Below are 15,430 nucleotides of genomic sequence, written 5' to 3' on the forward strand. Positions count from 1 at the left end.
TCTTGCCTTTCTTCCTTCCACGTAGCTTACTCTCACTGTTTCTCGAGTCTGGCTGGCTGATGGTTACTTGACATCTGGCCCTGGGTGTGTCCCTCCCTCTCTTTCTCCCTCTCTTCGCCTTCTTATTTTCTCATTTGAGCCTAGATTTCTCCTCCTATTTATTCTCTCTGCCTGCCTGCCTGCCTGCCATCTCCGTTTATCTCTCTCCTGCCTAGCTACTGGCTGTTCAGCTCTTGATTAGACCAATCAGGTGCCTTAGGCAGGCAAGGTGAAGCAGCAACACATCTTTACATAGTTAAACAAATGCAGCATAAACAAAAGTAACACACCTTTACACAGTTAAAGTAACATTCCACAGCAGAAACAAATGTAACAACCTTTACACAGTTAAAGTAACATTCCACAGCAGAAACAAATGTAACAACCTTTACACAGTTAAAGTAACATTCCACAGGATAAACCATAGTAACACATCTTTACATGATTAAATGCAACACATCTTTGCATAGTTAAATATTTCACAGCAGGGGGACATTCTTCCTTTTCTATTACTTCCAAGGCCCGGGTCACATATGTGGTCCCAGCAGAGGGTAAGGGAGGAGCTACTGGACAAGGAGGGTCTCCATGAGTCAGTGACTTTCCTTAAATTATCTCAGCCAGCATGGTCAAATGGGAAGGCACTCCACCTTCATCCCATGCCAAAGATGTGGAAACTGAGGCTCGAGGGGCTCAGATCTCCAGCTCCCATTCACCCTGTAACCAAGTCCTGCTGGGTCCCATCACTAGCCCATGACTGCTGACAGGTGCCTTCAGCCACCAGGGTGACCCAACTAGCAGATAAGAAAATGGAAAACACTTCTTCAGACCATTTTGTGACAACCTAGAAGTTCACAGGACATATTACCCATGATACAAATGGTTACTCCTCCCTTCCACGGAGCATGACAACCCTGGAGGAAGTCTCAGGTAGCCCAGGTTGGCCTTGAACTCTTAACTGCGCGTTTGAAAAAGACCTCGTGGAGAGATGACTCAGAGGTTAAAGGCTGCCCTTCCAGAGGTCCTGAGTTCATTCCCAGCAACCACATGGTAACTCACAACCATCTGTAATGAGATCTGGTGCCCTCTTCTGGCCTGCAGGTGTACATGCAGACAGAACACTGTACACATAATAAATAAATCTTTAAAAAAAGAAAAGAAAATTACCTCAAACCTCTGATTCTCCTGCCTCTGGCAAGCTAGGATTATAGGTCAGTGTTGCATAGCCTGGTGTTTACAGCTGGAGACGAACCCCTGCTCCCAGCATGCATGGCTTGCTCTCCCACAGTGGAGCCACACCTCTGGCCAGGTCCCCACTGGACTTCTGGAGCAGGAATGGGGTCCAACACACTTCCCCTCGGGACTCTGCAGTATACTGTGAGATGTGCACTACAGGGGTGCTGGCCCTGGGACTCAGGGGTGCTGGCCCTGGGACTCAGGGGCAGCGCTCCTCACGGGTTCTCTGTAACAGACTACAAATGGGTGCAGGGAGGAGGAGCCCAGGAGTGGAGACCATGGCTGGGGTGACTGCCATCCTGGCAGTCAGCGGGAGGCTGAGACTGTATCTAGGGGTCCAGAGCTGTCCTACAAGGTGAAAACGAAACCACCCCTCTGTGGACTGAGCCGGCCTCCTCCTTCCTAGCCCTGTGGGGTCCCCTCCTCTCTCCCTCCTCCCCCGTGGACACCTGCACCCATGGGATGCACAGAAAGGCAGGGTGATAAACACAGGGTGGGGTACAGCATTACACAGGGTGAAATTTGAAATGAAGCGAGAAGAGCCTCCATCAGGGGACCGGCCCAGGCAGGTGCCGCAGAGCCAAGACCCAGCCTAGCCACACTGACTCAGCAGAACCCCGGGCCACTGCTCGGTGCTGACAAGGCAGGGAAGGAGAGGCAAACTGCCTTCCAGCTGTCCACTCTCGCTGGTGCCCAAATCCCCCAGGGCTGCAATAGCACAAGGAAGAAAATTCCATCAGTCAGTGGGAGGTGTGGGGTATAGGTCATTTTTACTCAGGGTGGCCCCAACATGAGCCAAGCTGGGAGCCCCCAGCTGTGTGCAGAGGTAGGTAGGATCATAGAGCTGATGAAAGGGTCTGGAGTGTGTGTGAAGGGGTACCTCCCCCTCCCGCTTCCAGACAAGCATGAAAGCCCCTCATGGTTAGACAGCCCAACTCTGCTGTTCGCACAGAGAAAGACATCGCTGAGGGTCAAAGTCGTCCCCAGCAAGTGTGGGGCTGGATCTAGGCTCAGACCCTGGTCTGGTGTGCACAGTAGGGCTGTGACCTCCAAAGGCATCCCTGGGCCAGACCACTTAGGCCAGACTAGTTTGCTTGTTTCTGGACATATGGAGGCTCCTGCGTTTTAATGTACACAAGGATCTCAGTGCCTCGCCTTTAGAGCCTGGGGTTGAGGGAGGGGACCCCAGTGGGCCAAGTGGCTCCAGCCCCATGACAAATGGCCTCACCTTGGAGCCTCAGGACCCATCTGAGGCTCATACTCGGGCCGCTCAGGCAAGGCTTGGTGGAGAGGTGTGACTTCTGTCGTCATTGGATGGGGGTGGGGGTGCCAAGGGGCAGCTGTGCAGACCGGGTGCGCGTCAATGAGGACAGGACAGAGGAGGGTAACCGCCAGGAGGACAGTTTAGCTGCTGTCCTTCAGCCCGTGTCCCAGGAACAGCCACCACAGAGGGATGAAGGCAAGTGCACAAAGACTTCATGACCCAGGGGCATGGATGCAACCACCAGGTGTCATAGGGTTTGGGGTAGACCTGGGATTTCCAGGCACAGAGGAGGGTGGTGGCAGGTGAGAACTCAGCCCCCTGGGCCCCATGGCGTAGAAGGGTGCATGCACAGAAGGCATTAGTTGTCCTGAGTGGGGACAGTGACAGAGGTCACAGTGAGATGGCTGTGGGGTTGCTCCACACAGTGACATGGTGAATGGAGAGCCCCCCATTTCACTGACAGTATTTCCCACACACCCACCAAAGGGCATAGCCAGGGGCCACTGCTTTGGGCCAGCCAAACTCACAGACTTCCCCATAGTCACACAAACCTTGAAGCAGTTACGGGGTAAGGCCTCCTTCTGGGGACTTGTGGGTGGTCCCCATGACTAGGGGATGAGAGCCCCCACCAAAAGAGCTGGACCCCAAGCATGTTCAGATACTGTTGCCCATTAACCACTGCTCCCAGGAGTGGCTAAAACTTCGGCTCAGCTGTGCCTTTATTCCTGTTAAATAAGGCATGGCGGGGGACAGGAGGATGGCTTTAGTAGCTTAAGTCTCCAGATGTCCAATATGTCCAGCTTGATACCTCAGTCACCAAGCCTGACAACTGGAGCTTGAGCCCATGAGCCACACGGAAGGTCAGACCGAGTCTCATTAATTGTCCTCTGACCTCCACATACACCATGGCACTTGTGTGGCCAAGGCCACAGTCTCACACACACACACACACACAATGTTTAAAACAATTTTGAATCCACAACTAGCTAGAAAATTGCAGGTCAAAAGTCAAATTCAGCTGGAGCAGCGTGTGTACGTGTGTGTGTGTGTGTGTGAGTTGTACATGCACACATGCCACGGTGTAGACGTGGAGGTCAGAGGACCATTTGCAGGATTTGGCTTTCTCCGTCTGTGGGTCCCGGGGATTGAACTCAGGTTGTAGGCTCTGCGGCAAACGCCTTTACCTGCTGAAGCCATCTCATCGGTCCCCTGGTGGGTTTTGAACACATCCCCAGCTGCAGTGGTTCCTCTGGATGCCAAGGTCCCAGACTCTCAGGCGTGAGGAACCCAGCACATCCTGTTTGCAGGCAGGGGGCAGCCTAGGGTCTAGGCCGAACAAGGTGGCCAGCAAATAGCAGGACATGGAGAGGGACAACTTAGAACCTCCAGCTTCAGCCAGCATTGCCATGGCTTCTGTTCTGTCCTGTCACCTGCCGAGATGACCAGTCTCTACTCAGCCTTCTGCAAAGAAGGCACAGGCAACCTCCGGGGGACAGCTGTGAGTGTGTGCATGTGCGTGTGTGTGCGTGTGTGTGTAGGGTGGTGTCATATGCCTGGTTGTTGCTCCCAGATGATGTTGCAGGCAGGTAGCCCCTGCCAGGCCCCACCACTGTTCTCAGTCTACAGAAGACACCTCTGCCTGTGGCAGGCAGGTCTACCGACTTCTGCAGGGTTTTTATGACTGCCCGAATTGGGCGTGCGTGGGGCTCCTGGGGAAGTGTGAGATGTTTGCAGCAGGCGGCTGTGGTGAATGGGCACATCTTCCCTTCCGGCTTTGTGGACAAGGCCAGGGTGCTACCCTTTGGCTAGACCTGTGTGACAGCCATAGGTACCTAGAACTGCCTGCTGAGTTGTCACAGATCTACAGGCTGGGGCAGCCTCCTGGAGTGACCCTTGGGTGACCCACATCCTGAAGTCAGGTCAGGGACAGGTGTCACATGGGAAGCCGACGACACTGGGTGCTGGGGCAAGAGCGTGGCATGCTGTCTGAGGAGGCGCCTTGAGCCCAGGTGGAAGGGTGTACTAGCTTCTCTTACAGAAGAATTCGGAGTAGGGGGTCCCAGTGTAGCCCAGGCTGGCGTCAAACCCGCTCTGAAGCTGAAGATGTTTTGATCTGCTGAATCTCCTGCCTCCACCCCCTGTAAGCTGGGGTTATAGGTACGTGCCACACCTAATCACTTATTTATTTATTTTTTAGTTATATTATTGTGTATGTGTGGATGTGCATGCCACAGTGTGTTAGGAAGTCAGAGCACAACTTCACAGAGTTGATTCTCTCCTTCCACCTTTTTCTGTGGGCTGGAACCCAGGTCCCCAGGCTGGTCCCCACAGGTCCCCAGGCTGGTCCCCACAGGTCCCCAGGCTGGTCCCCAAGCGTTCTCATCCACCGAGGCAGGCAGGCATTTTTAAGTATATGGTTGAGGAAGGGGAGTACCCAGAATGCAGTGTCAGGAGTTTGGACTTGGAACGTTTCAAGAGAATCCTCCTGAGTTTGTAAATGTACCGTCCCTCTGCCTCGCCATAACTAAAGTGCTCCTGGACCAAGTGTGTCTGTTAGTGAACTCAATGCGCTCAAGGGGATTCAGTTAGATGCTTGGTGGCACCCATAAAATCCAGCTGGCTAGAACAAACCCCTCACGGGCACGGATGCAACAGGACCGCAGTTGTGTTTGTATTTTAGCGTGCAGAGCATTAGCACAGGCTGGCCTTGAATTTGTGGAAATCCTCCTGCCTCAGCTCCCCTCCCTCCAGGACGTAGAGATCACAGGCACTGTCTCTCATGCCTGGTGTAGAATATCTTTAATATATCTAATATATTTCTTGGGCTGGTGGCTGAACTTGGTCTGTGCGTGACTTTACCATCAGGCTGTGCCCGGCCCAGATTAATAGTCTATGTGGTCAGGCTGAATTTGCAATCTTTATAATAATAATAATTATAATAATAATTATTATTTTGCTGTCCATACAGGGTTTCTCTGTATAATACTGCTGGCTGTCATATATATAATAGCGCTCACTTTGCTAAATTTTTTTTTTTCGAGACAGGGTTTCTCTGTAGCTTTGGAGCCTGTCCTGGAACTAGCTCTGTAGACCAGGCTGGTCTCGAACTCACAGAGATCCACCTGCCTCTGCCTCCCGAGTGCTGGGATTAAAGGCGTGCGCCACCATCGCCCAGCAATAGCGCTCACTTTGTAGACCAGAATGGCTTCGAACACACAGAGATGGCCTCTCTACCTCCTGAGTGCTGGGATTAAAGACGTGAGCCGCCACCGCCCAGTTGAACTTGCAATAATCTTCCTGCCTCAGCCTCCCGAGTGCTGGGTGACAAGCTGAACCACTAGGCTCCACCTACTCTAGGCAGCCACCAGCCTACAGCACCCGCCCAGTACAGTGTCCACCCCAAAGTCCTCTGCCTTCCTCTGGGATCAGCATCCTCTGGGTCTGTGGTGGCCTTGCTCCTGGCAACAACTAAGAAGTTCCGTGGCCTGGTCTCAGGTGGGATGAGAACCACCATGTTTCTCCTCATCACTCCCTCCTGGTGAGGAAGTGCTCACAGCCCTCAGACAGGACTGCTGAGCTCACAGCTGGCTCCTAAGCTTCCTTAGACCCTGGTGGGTCCCTGATTCAAACCTCAGAGGCACCACAGGGACATGCAATGCGCCCAGGCCTTCCTTGGAGATTTGACAATGTTTCTCCTAAAAATGGCAGCAACATTATCCCCAGGTGTGCTTCTGGAAGCCTTGAGGTTCCAGAGCAGAGGGATCCTGTCCATGAGAAGGTGCACAGGCACCTGTCTCTCTGGCCTCCCTCTGTGCTGTGCAGCCACAGGAGAAGCAGTGACCTCACCAGCCAGGCTTGCCATCTCCAGAGGCCCTGGAGAGGATGTGGAAACTTACCTTGCCCCCACACCCTCATCCCCACAGAGGAACTGGGTTCCCTGGAGGGAGCAGCAGAGCCCTGGCCATGCGACCAGCTGGCGGGGTGCCTGGTTCATCTTATGCACTGGCTCGCTCCTGGCTGTGTTCCCAGCTCAATGACCTCCTCCTGTTAGGTCACCGGGCTTCAGGGCTTAAAGAGCTCTATGGGGGGCAGGGAGGGTAATGCTGCTGGCCTTGGTTTGCCAGGGGGCCACGCTGGGGTGACTCATGCCCAGATGGTGCTGGTGAACTGCATGGTGGTGCCCGTGTGCTCTCACCCTGGAACCATGTGTTTGTCTCTATTCCCCTGTGTGCAGTGCCGCCCTGGCCTGTGAGGCTCACCCTGGGATGGTCGTCTCCAACACACAGACCCACCGCGCTCACCTGGGAATTAAAGAACCAGGTCTCCTGCTCAGAACCACCATGCTCACCCCAGCTCCAAGAGGAGGCTCTTACCTGGAGCGTCTTAGTGAATGGTGACGGCTCGCAGAGGAAAGCAACCAAGCTGCCAGCTTGAGAATCCAAGGAGCCAACAGGCCAGCCTCTGAGCATCTCGGATGGGCAGCTTCTGATCCCTGCGGAGGCAAATGATATCGCACACATAACTGTGCCTTGGCCTGTCTATCTTTCTGTGTGTTTCGCTAACAGCCAAACTGTCATATCGTCCCTGCTATGGTTGTCACCAGGCCACAGAGAACCGCAGGCACCTTAGGGGTGGGGGTGGGATGGCTTGATTTTAGCTGTTCCCAGGAAAGTGAGGTGTTTAAGTAGATGAGACCAGAAGAACTGTGAACAGCAGCTGGTTTGGGCACCAAGCAGAGCTGGGCTGAGCCCTGAGCCTTGTCTCTCAGCGCTGTGGCATCTCAGACAAGTTATTCAGCCTCTCTGAGCCTTCATTTCCTTTGGTAGGAACTGGAAGAATTCCAAGTATATTCATTTGCCACAACACAGGAGACATGTGTTTTCTGCCAGTGTCCTGTCACGGGACGATAAAGTGACTTTACAGAACATTCTAGAAGTGTTCACCTGTGTTTCGTGTGTCCAGCATCTCTGCATCACGCAAAGCTCTCACGGGATGAAGATTGTTGTTCTTTGTTGGCAAAGTTGCTGGGAACTGTCTTGCCCCTCACCGACGGAGATCGCAAAGGAGTGCGCAGGCTCCAGCCCCTGGCAGACTGAGGGATGGTACCAGGAATTCCAGGTCAGCCTGGGGCTAAACACGAGATCAAATGAGGACACAAAATCACTTGGCGATGAAAAAGGAAAAAAGAGAAAGAAAAAAGGAACTAATTAAGACAAAATAAAACCCCCAGAGGAAAGAAGGAAAGGGGGGGAGGGAGGGAGAGAGGGAAGAAGGGAGGAAGGAAGGAAGGAAGGAAGGAAGGAAGGAAGGAAGGAAGGAAGGAAGGAAGGAAAAGGACTAATTAAAACAAAACAAAACCCTCAGAGGAAAGGAGAAATGGGGGGGAGGGAGAGAGGGAGAAAAGAAAGGAAAAAAGAACTAATTAAAACAAAACCAAACCCCAGAGGCCCAGAGGAAACCACACACAGGCATCTGGCATTTGTGAGTGACGATGCTACCTTGCGTCTTAGTCTGCCCCATCATCCTGTGACTCAGTGACCACCAAGGCTCCTGCTTGTCAAGGGAAGGCAGGGTTGCAGCTCCCCCCACCATTAAGAATAATATAAACTGTTTCTTTCGAATTTCATACCTGGAACAAAAGAACATTCTGGAACCTAGCAGTGTTGGGCTACATTTTCCAGACAACATCTAGGTCACTCACTGTGGCTGGGGACCAGCGTGTGCTGCAGAGGGGGGAAGGTTAAGCCCCTTGGTAGGAGCACAGTGCTGCCGGAACCTTGTCCGTGCTCAGTGTAAGGCCACTTCTCCAGCATGTCCGTTTCTGCAGGAGGATGGATGCTGCGGGAGGGGCCAGATCCTGCAGGCGTCACACAGGTGTGAGGCAGAAGCACCAGCCGGTTTCATCAGGGACAGTGCCTGGCACCGAGAGATCAGGAGGGAACACAGACATGTACACGGATGTGGGAAGAGGGAAGGGGTGACTGGGGGCTCGGGGCTCGGGGCTCGGTTATACTGCTTTAGTGCGCGGATTGTCGAGTTTGGAAGCAGAACCCGAGGCTTTCTGCATGCTGAGTGTGTGGTCTGTGGCTGGGCTCCCCCACTGCCGCCTTTTCATTTTTTGAGAAATATCATAAAGCATATTTATCTATTTTTCTTAAAGGTTTATACTTCTTTTTTAAAAAAAATTATTTATTCATTATGTATACAGTGTTCTTTCTGCATGTGTGCCTGCAGGCCAGAAGAGGGCACCAGATCTCATTACAGATGGTTGTGAGCCACCATGTGGGTGCTGAGAATTGAACTCAGGGCTGCTGGAACAGCAGGCAGTGCTCTCAACCACTGAGCCATCTCTCCAGCCGCATATTTATCTATTTATTTACATATTTGTATGCAAATGTATGCGTGTGTGTGTGTGTGTGCACGTGTGCACACATGTGCGCGCAGGTCTGAGGACAGCCTGTTGGGGTCAGTTTTCTCATCCGGCATGTGTTCAGGAACTGGACCTCAGGTCACCACGCTTGGCGACAAATTTCTTTAAGGCTGAGTCATCTGTGGTCCTTAAAGTTTCAATACTGGCTGAGCAAGACAGACATCAGCACTGGTAGGCAGAGGTCACATTCTCAGTGGGACAGCCTCACCCCTCAGCAGGTAAACTGTTCTTGAGGTCAGCAAGAACCATCTCTGTGCTGTGCCAGGATGCGGAGGTTTCAAGGGGCCTCATGGCATGCTGGTCCCAACGGCTGAGGCGGGAACAAGTGTCCATCAACAGCCAGGTAGAAGAACAGTGTCGCCTGCCACACACGCACTCCTTCCCAGCTGCAGGATTTTGAGCCCAGGTGGTCTCACAGCCAACATCTACAGGAGATGGTTTCACGGGAACAGAGAACAGCCATCAGGGCTGAGGAGGGAGAAATGGGCACCATCTTGAAGTGGTGTTCATCGACAGAGAAACAGATAACGGAAGCGTGGCATACAGGCAGTGTTCAGCTACAAAGAGAGACAAGGAGATCTTCGAGCTACAACGGTTTGGGAAACGTATTTCAAATGATCAGATAGACTTGGTGGGTATCAGCTGAGCATGCAGCGCAAGGCCACCGGAGAGGCTAGAATGTTCCAGATGAGAACTCCCAGTGCCATTTGTGTATGTTATTTAGTAACCAATTTGAGATCTGAGTGCCACTCGGAAGAGTGACATCATGTCAAAAACTACGGGATGGAGCTCGGGCCTGGCCTCCAGGCTGGCTGCAGGTTGACATGCCCCTCCCTTCTGATGTAACCGGACAGGCAGGCTTGAGAAAGGGCCTCTGGATGAGCGTGGTAACAGGAAAGGGACCTAGAGCAGTGGGGTTACTCAAAACCTCCATTGCTCCTGAAGACTGGTGGCTTCTGGGGCTGCAGCAAACCTGGTCGTCTCACCCAGCCGGGATTTGGGAGCTGGAGCCCTGGTCACTACTATGCAGGTTGCTGGTCCCCATAGTGGGTGGAGAACTGTGTGTCCCTACAGGGATCAGGAAGGACTCTGGGTGTGGACACACGAAGACCACAGTGCCCACTGGTCTGGTTTTACATCCCTCCAGGGACATGCCTCCCAGGCTCCTCTGGAGTTATGTTATAGTGGCCCTGACTAAGGCCTTTTTTTTTTTTTAGACAAATGTAGGGGCTGGAGAGAGGCTCAGTGGTTAAGAGCACTGGTTGTTCTTCCCGGAAATCCGGGTTCAGTTCCCAGCATCTACATGGCTGCTCACACCTGGATCTGACACCCCCACACAGACATATGTGCAGGCCAAACACCAGTGCACATATTTTTTTTTTTTTTTTTTTTTTTTTGTTTTTCAAGACAGGGTTTCTCTGTGGCTTTGGAGCCTGTCCTGGAACTAGCTCTGTAGACCAGGCTGGTCTCGAACTCACAGAGATCCGCCTGCCTCTGCCTCCCGAGTGCTGGGATTAAAGGCGTGCGCCACCATCGCCCGGCTGCACATACATTTTTAAAAAATAAATGTATGTGCTCGTACCGACCTGTACACCTGTGTGTGGAAGCCAGAGGACCACCTCAGGCCGTACTCCTCCTTTGAAACAGGGTTTGTCACTGGCCTGGACCTCACCAGGTCAGCTAGGCTGGCTGGCCACGTGCCCCCCCTCCCCAGGATCCTGCAGCCTCTGCTGCCCCAGAACTGACAACCAACTCTCAGTGTGCGAGCTCCTCGGTCTTCAGGCATCCACCCCGCCTGGACAAAGATCCCAGTTAATGATGAATGCCCAGTAGAGGCCACCCCAGGAGACCCTTCTCAGCTCCCCACAGCATCTACACTGGGTACTGGCTGTGTAAGGGGCAGCCCACAAGGCTGGGGAACTGTTGACGCTGCTGGCTGCCCTGCTGTGGGACGGGACGAGCAGGGGTGACCTGTGGCAGCTACTATGCAGTGACCTCACGTGCTGTATGACGAGACTGACCTGATCCATTCATGGGAACATCTAGACGTGTCCCTCCACCCTTATTCTCCGCAGACTGGATGGCAGTCATTCTGCAGGCATGGGCCTCCGGATGCCAGCCTCCCCCTCCCCAGCCATCCCAGAGCACGGAAGTGCTTGAGTCTCCGTGTTTTGTGGTCTGTTTATTCAGAAGCAGTGTTAACCTGATACAATCATCACCACTCGGCTGCCGCACATTGATGCTGTAATTGCACAGAGTGTTTATCCACGGAAGGGAATGTTCTTCAACTCCCAGGCTGCAGGATGCTTAGAACAGGTTGGGAAGCAGTGCAGTGAGGTAGTTGTGTCCGTAGCATGGCTGTGAAGGGCTGGGCTCAGGGATGGTTCTCCCATCCACCCACCTGCACAAACAGCCTGGCCTAGGTTTACACAGCAGGATCCTATCCCAGCAAGGGCCTAATCCAGCAGCGGCCTGCCTCTAAGCAGCCTTGAGGGACAGCGACCCTCATTCCTTTCAAATCAAAAGACAAGCAAGGGATGTCGCCCAGTGTAGCCAAGGTGTTTGGTGAAGCCCAATCACCAATGAGGTCATGGAACTGTTTAGCCAATGCACCCATGAGAACAATCGGAATCCTCCCATCAAGAGCCCAGTGGATTCTGGATTTTCCCTCCATACATATTCCTTTCTTCCATCCAAACAAAGTCAGATAAACAAAGACAGCGTGGGTCACATCTGGGTGACAACAGCCACAGATGCTCTGAAATGAAGCCTCTGGTCATCCAATCCCCTCCCCTTCCAGCTGGAACCAGAGCAAACAGTTGACTTTAGAGGAGAGGGACCTGCTGCTGGCCTGGCTCCATTCCTAGGGCAAGGAAGACACAAACACTTCCGAACAAGAGCATAAGCAGCTGCTGTGACAGACATAACTGAGTCCACGGAGGTGCTCCAAGCTCATAAACAAGGTCATGGCAAACCGGGGTGACGGGGATGGTCTAGCCTTGGACATCTCAAGTCTCTCTGCTCCTACTTCTGAGTATGTCTGTAGACACTGGACCTTGGGTGAGTGTGCAGGGCAAGTTCTAGGTCCTATGAGGAAAACGCCCCCACCAGGTCTCTAGGGCTACCGCATACAGGGGCGTCCCACCCAGTGTACACAGGACACTCGAGCGCTGTGCAGTGCAGCTATTGCCGACAGTGACAACAGACACCACGGTCCTGGTTTTGTCCTTGCATTGGCAGTTCTCAGCTCACAGGCAGAAGGCGTCCCTCCTCTGACAACCAGACACTCTGTTCCCAAGGCCCCGAAGTCCGCACTCAGTAAGACACTTGTCAGATGTTAAAAGGAAAACTAGGATCTGCTGTTTTCCCCCACTTTGTTCAGGAGGAAGACCCTGCTTTCTCTTCTCTCGCTGTTGCTGAATGAAGGTGGGCAGGCCACTGGTGTGGTTTCTCTCGGTAACTTCGTTTATTAATTGTACAAAAGAAACCAAAACCAAACCAAAACAAAAAACCCTTGGCATTCATTTGAAGAGAAGTTGCTATCACCAAATATTTAGTATTTTAACATTGTGAAAGTTCTACTTTTATAACAGGGCTTTTGAAAATGGAGAAAACTTTTGGAAAAATTTTTAAAAAGAAACTTATGATTTATTAGAGTACAGGATCCAAAACACATTTTTAGAAAAATATAAAGTGCCCAACTACCAACTTACACGGGTGATACAGGCTCCCTCAGCCAAACGAAGCCTTCGTGAAGAAACACGTTTAAAAACAGTCTAGGTACATATTTACATCAGGTCAGCTTTGATGTTTCTCTTGGAAAACGGAAATCAAAGCACAAGCCCAACAATGGGAGCTCCCAGCATGCTCCGTGGCTGCTTATAACAAGACACAAGAGTGTGGATCTGTGTGGGTGGATTTTCACCTTGAAATGAGTGGTTGTAAAATCCTCCAACCTCAGGCAGATGCTGAGTGGTTGGTCCAACTTCAAATGCGAGTTCAAACCCGCCTGAGTTCTGACTGGTGAGAAACAGACGCTAGACAAGAGCCGCATCAGCTGTTAAGTCTCAGGTTTCCTGTCCTTCTAGAGACTGCCTATGGTCTCCCCTGTCATCCTGGGGCTGGCGAAGGGCAACCAAGGAGGGGACAGTCATCTAGAGTGCCGTGAGAATACACATGCAGAAGCAGGCAGGCAGGCAGCCCCTACAGCCCTGCTCACTAGAGCAACGGCATTCTAACGCAGGGCAGAAGTGCCTTCAGGCAATGGACGGGCCAGTTTACTTGAGAACCCGGTGGCCCCCACTAGGATCTGCAAAAGGGTCAGTCCTTTCACACTCACCAAGAGCATCAGGCAGAAGCCAGGGTGCCCCGAGGCTAGGCCTTATCCTGGAGACAGTGTCCTGGAGCCTTCAGACGCACCTTGAAGCCCAAAGCATGCATGCCTCTCCCCATTAGCCCTACACTCTCCAAACGGAGAGTAATGTGACAGGAGAGTCTAAGGGGTGACAGGGGTGTGAAACCTATTTCCCCAAGTTAGGCTTCTCTAGTTCATTTTCCTGATCGCAACACAAACCCATTCTCTTGGTCTTTGAGGACCAGGAGCTACAAGTTTTCAGAGCAATTTTCATCTGGCCTGCAGGCCGCACTAGGGAAACAGGCCTATGACCGACCGACTTAAGATCCGCTCACAATTACACGAGTAGTCGTAGTAAAGCAGCAGCTGATGACGGTGGAGAACTGGGAAAGGCATTGCTGTGCATTTGCTCAGAGAACCAACGGAAGAAGACGGAAGCTCACGACGGGCAGAAATGTGCACAGACTCCAGTGGGGGAGAAAGGAGACGATGCCGTTCGTTCTCCCAATTTAAATTAAAAGGGGGAAAAAGGAACACTTAAAATATGTGTTTCATGTATTAGCAAAAAAAATTAATTCTACTCGTTCTGAGTCCCATCTCCATGCCTTCATCTGAATACAACCACCCCAAGGCAAAGGGGCAGGTGGCCCTGACTCGGGGTGCCCAGAGAGCGCAAGAAATGTGGACCCCATCTGTCCAGCTGGAGAAACGCTGCCACAGTGTGAATGGAGACAAGGGTCGGGGGGGAGGGGATGAAAGAACAGAGTGTGGATGGTGAGACCTCATGAGGACAGAATGTCACACACTGTCACCACGGGACAAGCAGACAAGCCATGCCACTGGACACGGTGCCTTTCAACTGATTCACTAGTGTAGCGGAGAGCAGCGCTGTCTCTGTGGCCGGAGGAACACACGCCATCTAAACTGGGGAGGCAGCCAAGGCTGCTGGTGAAGTGGCTGTCCTGTGCTGACTCCAAGGGGACCGTACTAGTCCTTCAGGAATCCTTCCCCTAGAAGGCGGCAGCAGCAGCAGCAGAGGTGCAATGTCCTGAGTCTACTCAGCCGTGTCCTCCTTTGCACTGTAAATGTTCTGCACCGTCTCGTACACAAACTCCAGGTCCTCGGGGTACCGGATCTCCAGCTCTGCATTTGGGATGTAGTGCGTGCCTGTGAACTCTGAGAAGTAGCGTCCCACATCTGGGTGTGAGATTTCCTGAGGCTCCACGTTGTATTCCAGGTTCTCTGTTGGTAAAGATGCGCCGGACACCGCTGTTAGCATTTCCCTCTCCGCAGTGCTCTCTGCAGAAACCCTCACACCACCCCTTCCAGGGCACTTTTGAAACAGAGCAAAGGTTACCACCGGCAACATTTTGGTCTTACAATGACTCAAGAGGAAAAGGCAGAGGTGGGGAGGGAGGAATGGTGACATAGGTCACCTTCCCCATGGCTCTGCTCAGAAGACATCTTTCTATTCTCTGAGTGGGATATTTGGCTCCAAGAATCCCAGCGGTGCCTCTGGGGTACTAACTGTGCCTTCATCTGGCTTAGCAAGAAGCTGGAGCAGCGGACAGATGAGCCTCACCTGAACTTGGCTGCTCAGAAACCATCCTACCATCTAGTTATAAGTCTCAAACCTGCCATACTTGCCACAGAGCAGAGCCCCTGCCACAGAGCCACCCCTCTCCACCAGAGTTCCTGTATTTGGGACTCACACTTCCTGGGCTGCTGCAGTGGCACCCACACCCTGCTTGGCCCCTAGGAGAGCCTGGGTGCCTTCTCCCCGATCTTGACTTTGCCACAGGAGAAAGGGACAGAATACAGATGTCTACAGTGGAGGAACAGATCCTTCAGGTGTCTCACTGAAAAGCCAAAGGTCAGTAACAGAAGTCAGTGGCTCAGAAAGCCTTACTGCTGGGCTGGAGAGTTGGCTCAGAGGTTAAGAGCACTGATAGTTCTTCCAGAGGTCCTGAGTTCAATTCCCAGCAACCACATGGTGGCTCACAACCATCTGTAATGAAATCTGGTGCCCTCTTCTGGCCTGAAAGAACACTGTACACAAGATAAATAAATGAATGAATGAATGAATGAAAGAAAGAAAGAAAGAAAGAAA

At 52.3% G+C, this 15,430-nt stretch overlaps 1 protein-coding gene across 4 annotated transcripts in view; it reads right to left on the minus strand.

Moving 5' to 3' along the window:
• Positions 1-360: 360 nt before the first annotated feature.
• Fbxo21 (F-box protein 21) overlaps positions 361-15,430 on the minus strand; it is a 45,657-nt gene continuing 30,587 nt past the window's right edge. For 3 of the 4 annotated variants that reach the window (XM_050158931.1, XM_050158934.1, XM_050158932.1), the window contains exon 12: positions 12,411-14,562. In XM_050158931.1, coding sequence (XP_050014888.1) covers positions 14,375-14,562 — 188 coding nt within the window. In that variant the 3' untranslated portion in view covers positions 12,411-14,374. Of the gene's footprint in view, positions 1,981-2,500; positions 7,029-7,479; positions 8,453-9,174; positions 9,392-12,410; positions 14,563-15,430 lie in introns of those variants that run through there. The other variant, XR_007594760.1, reaches the window with a different exon arrangement.

The sequence above is a fragment of the Alexandromys fortis genome, unplaced genomic scaffold (genome assembly GCF_014885135.2).
Source record: "Alexandromys fortis isolate MF-2015 unplaced genomic scaffold, M_Fortis_MF-2015_v1.1 scaffold_90, whole genome shotgun sequence".
NCBI lineage: Eukaryota > Metazoa > Chordata > Mammalia > Rodentia > Cricetidae > Alexandromys > Alexandromys fortis.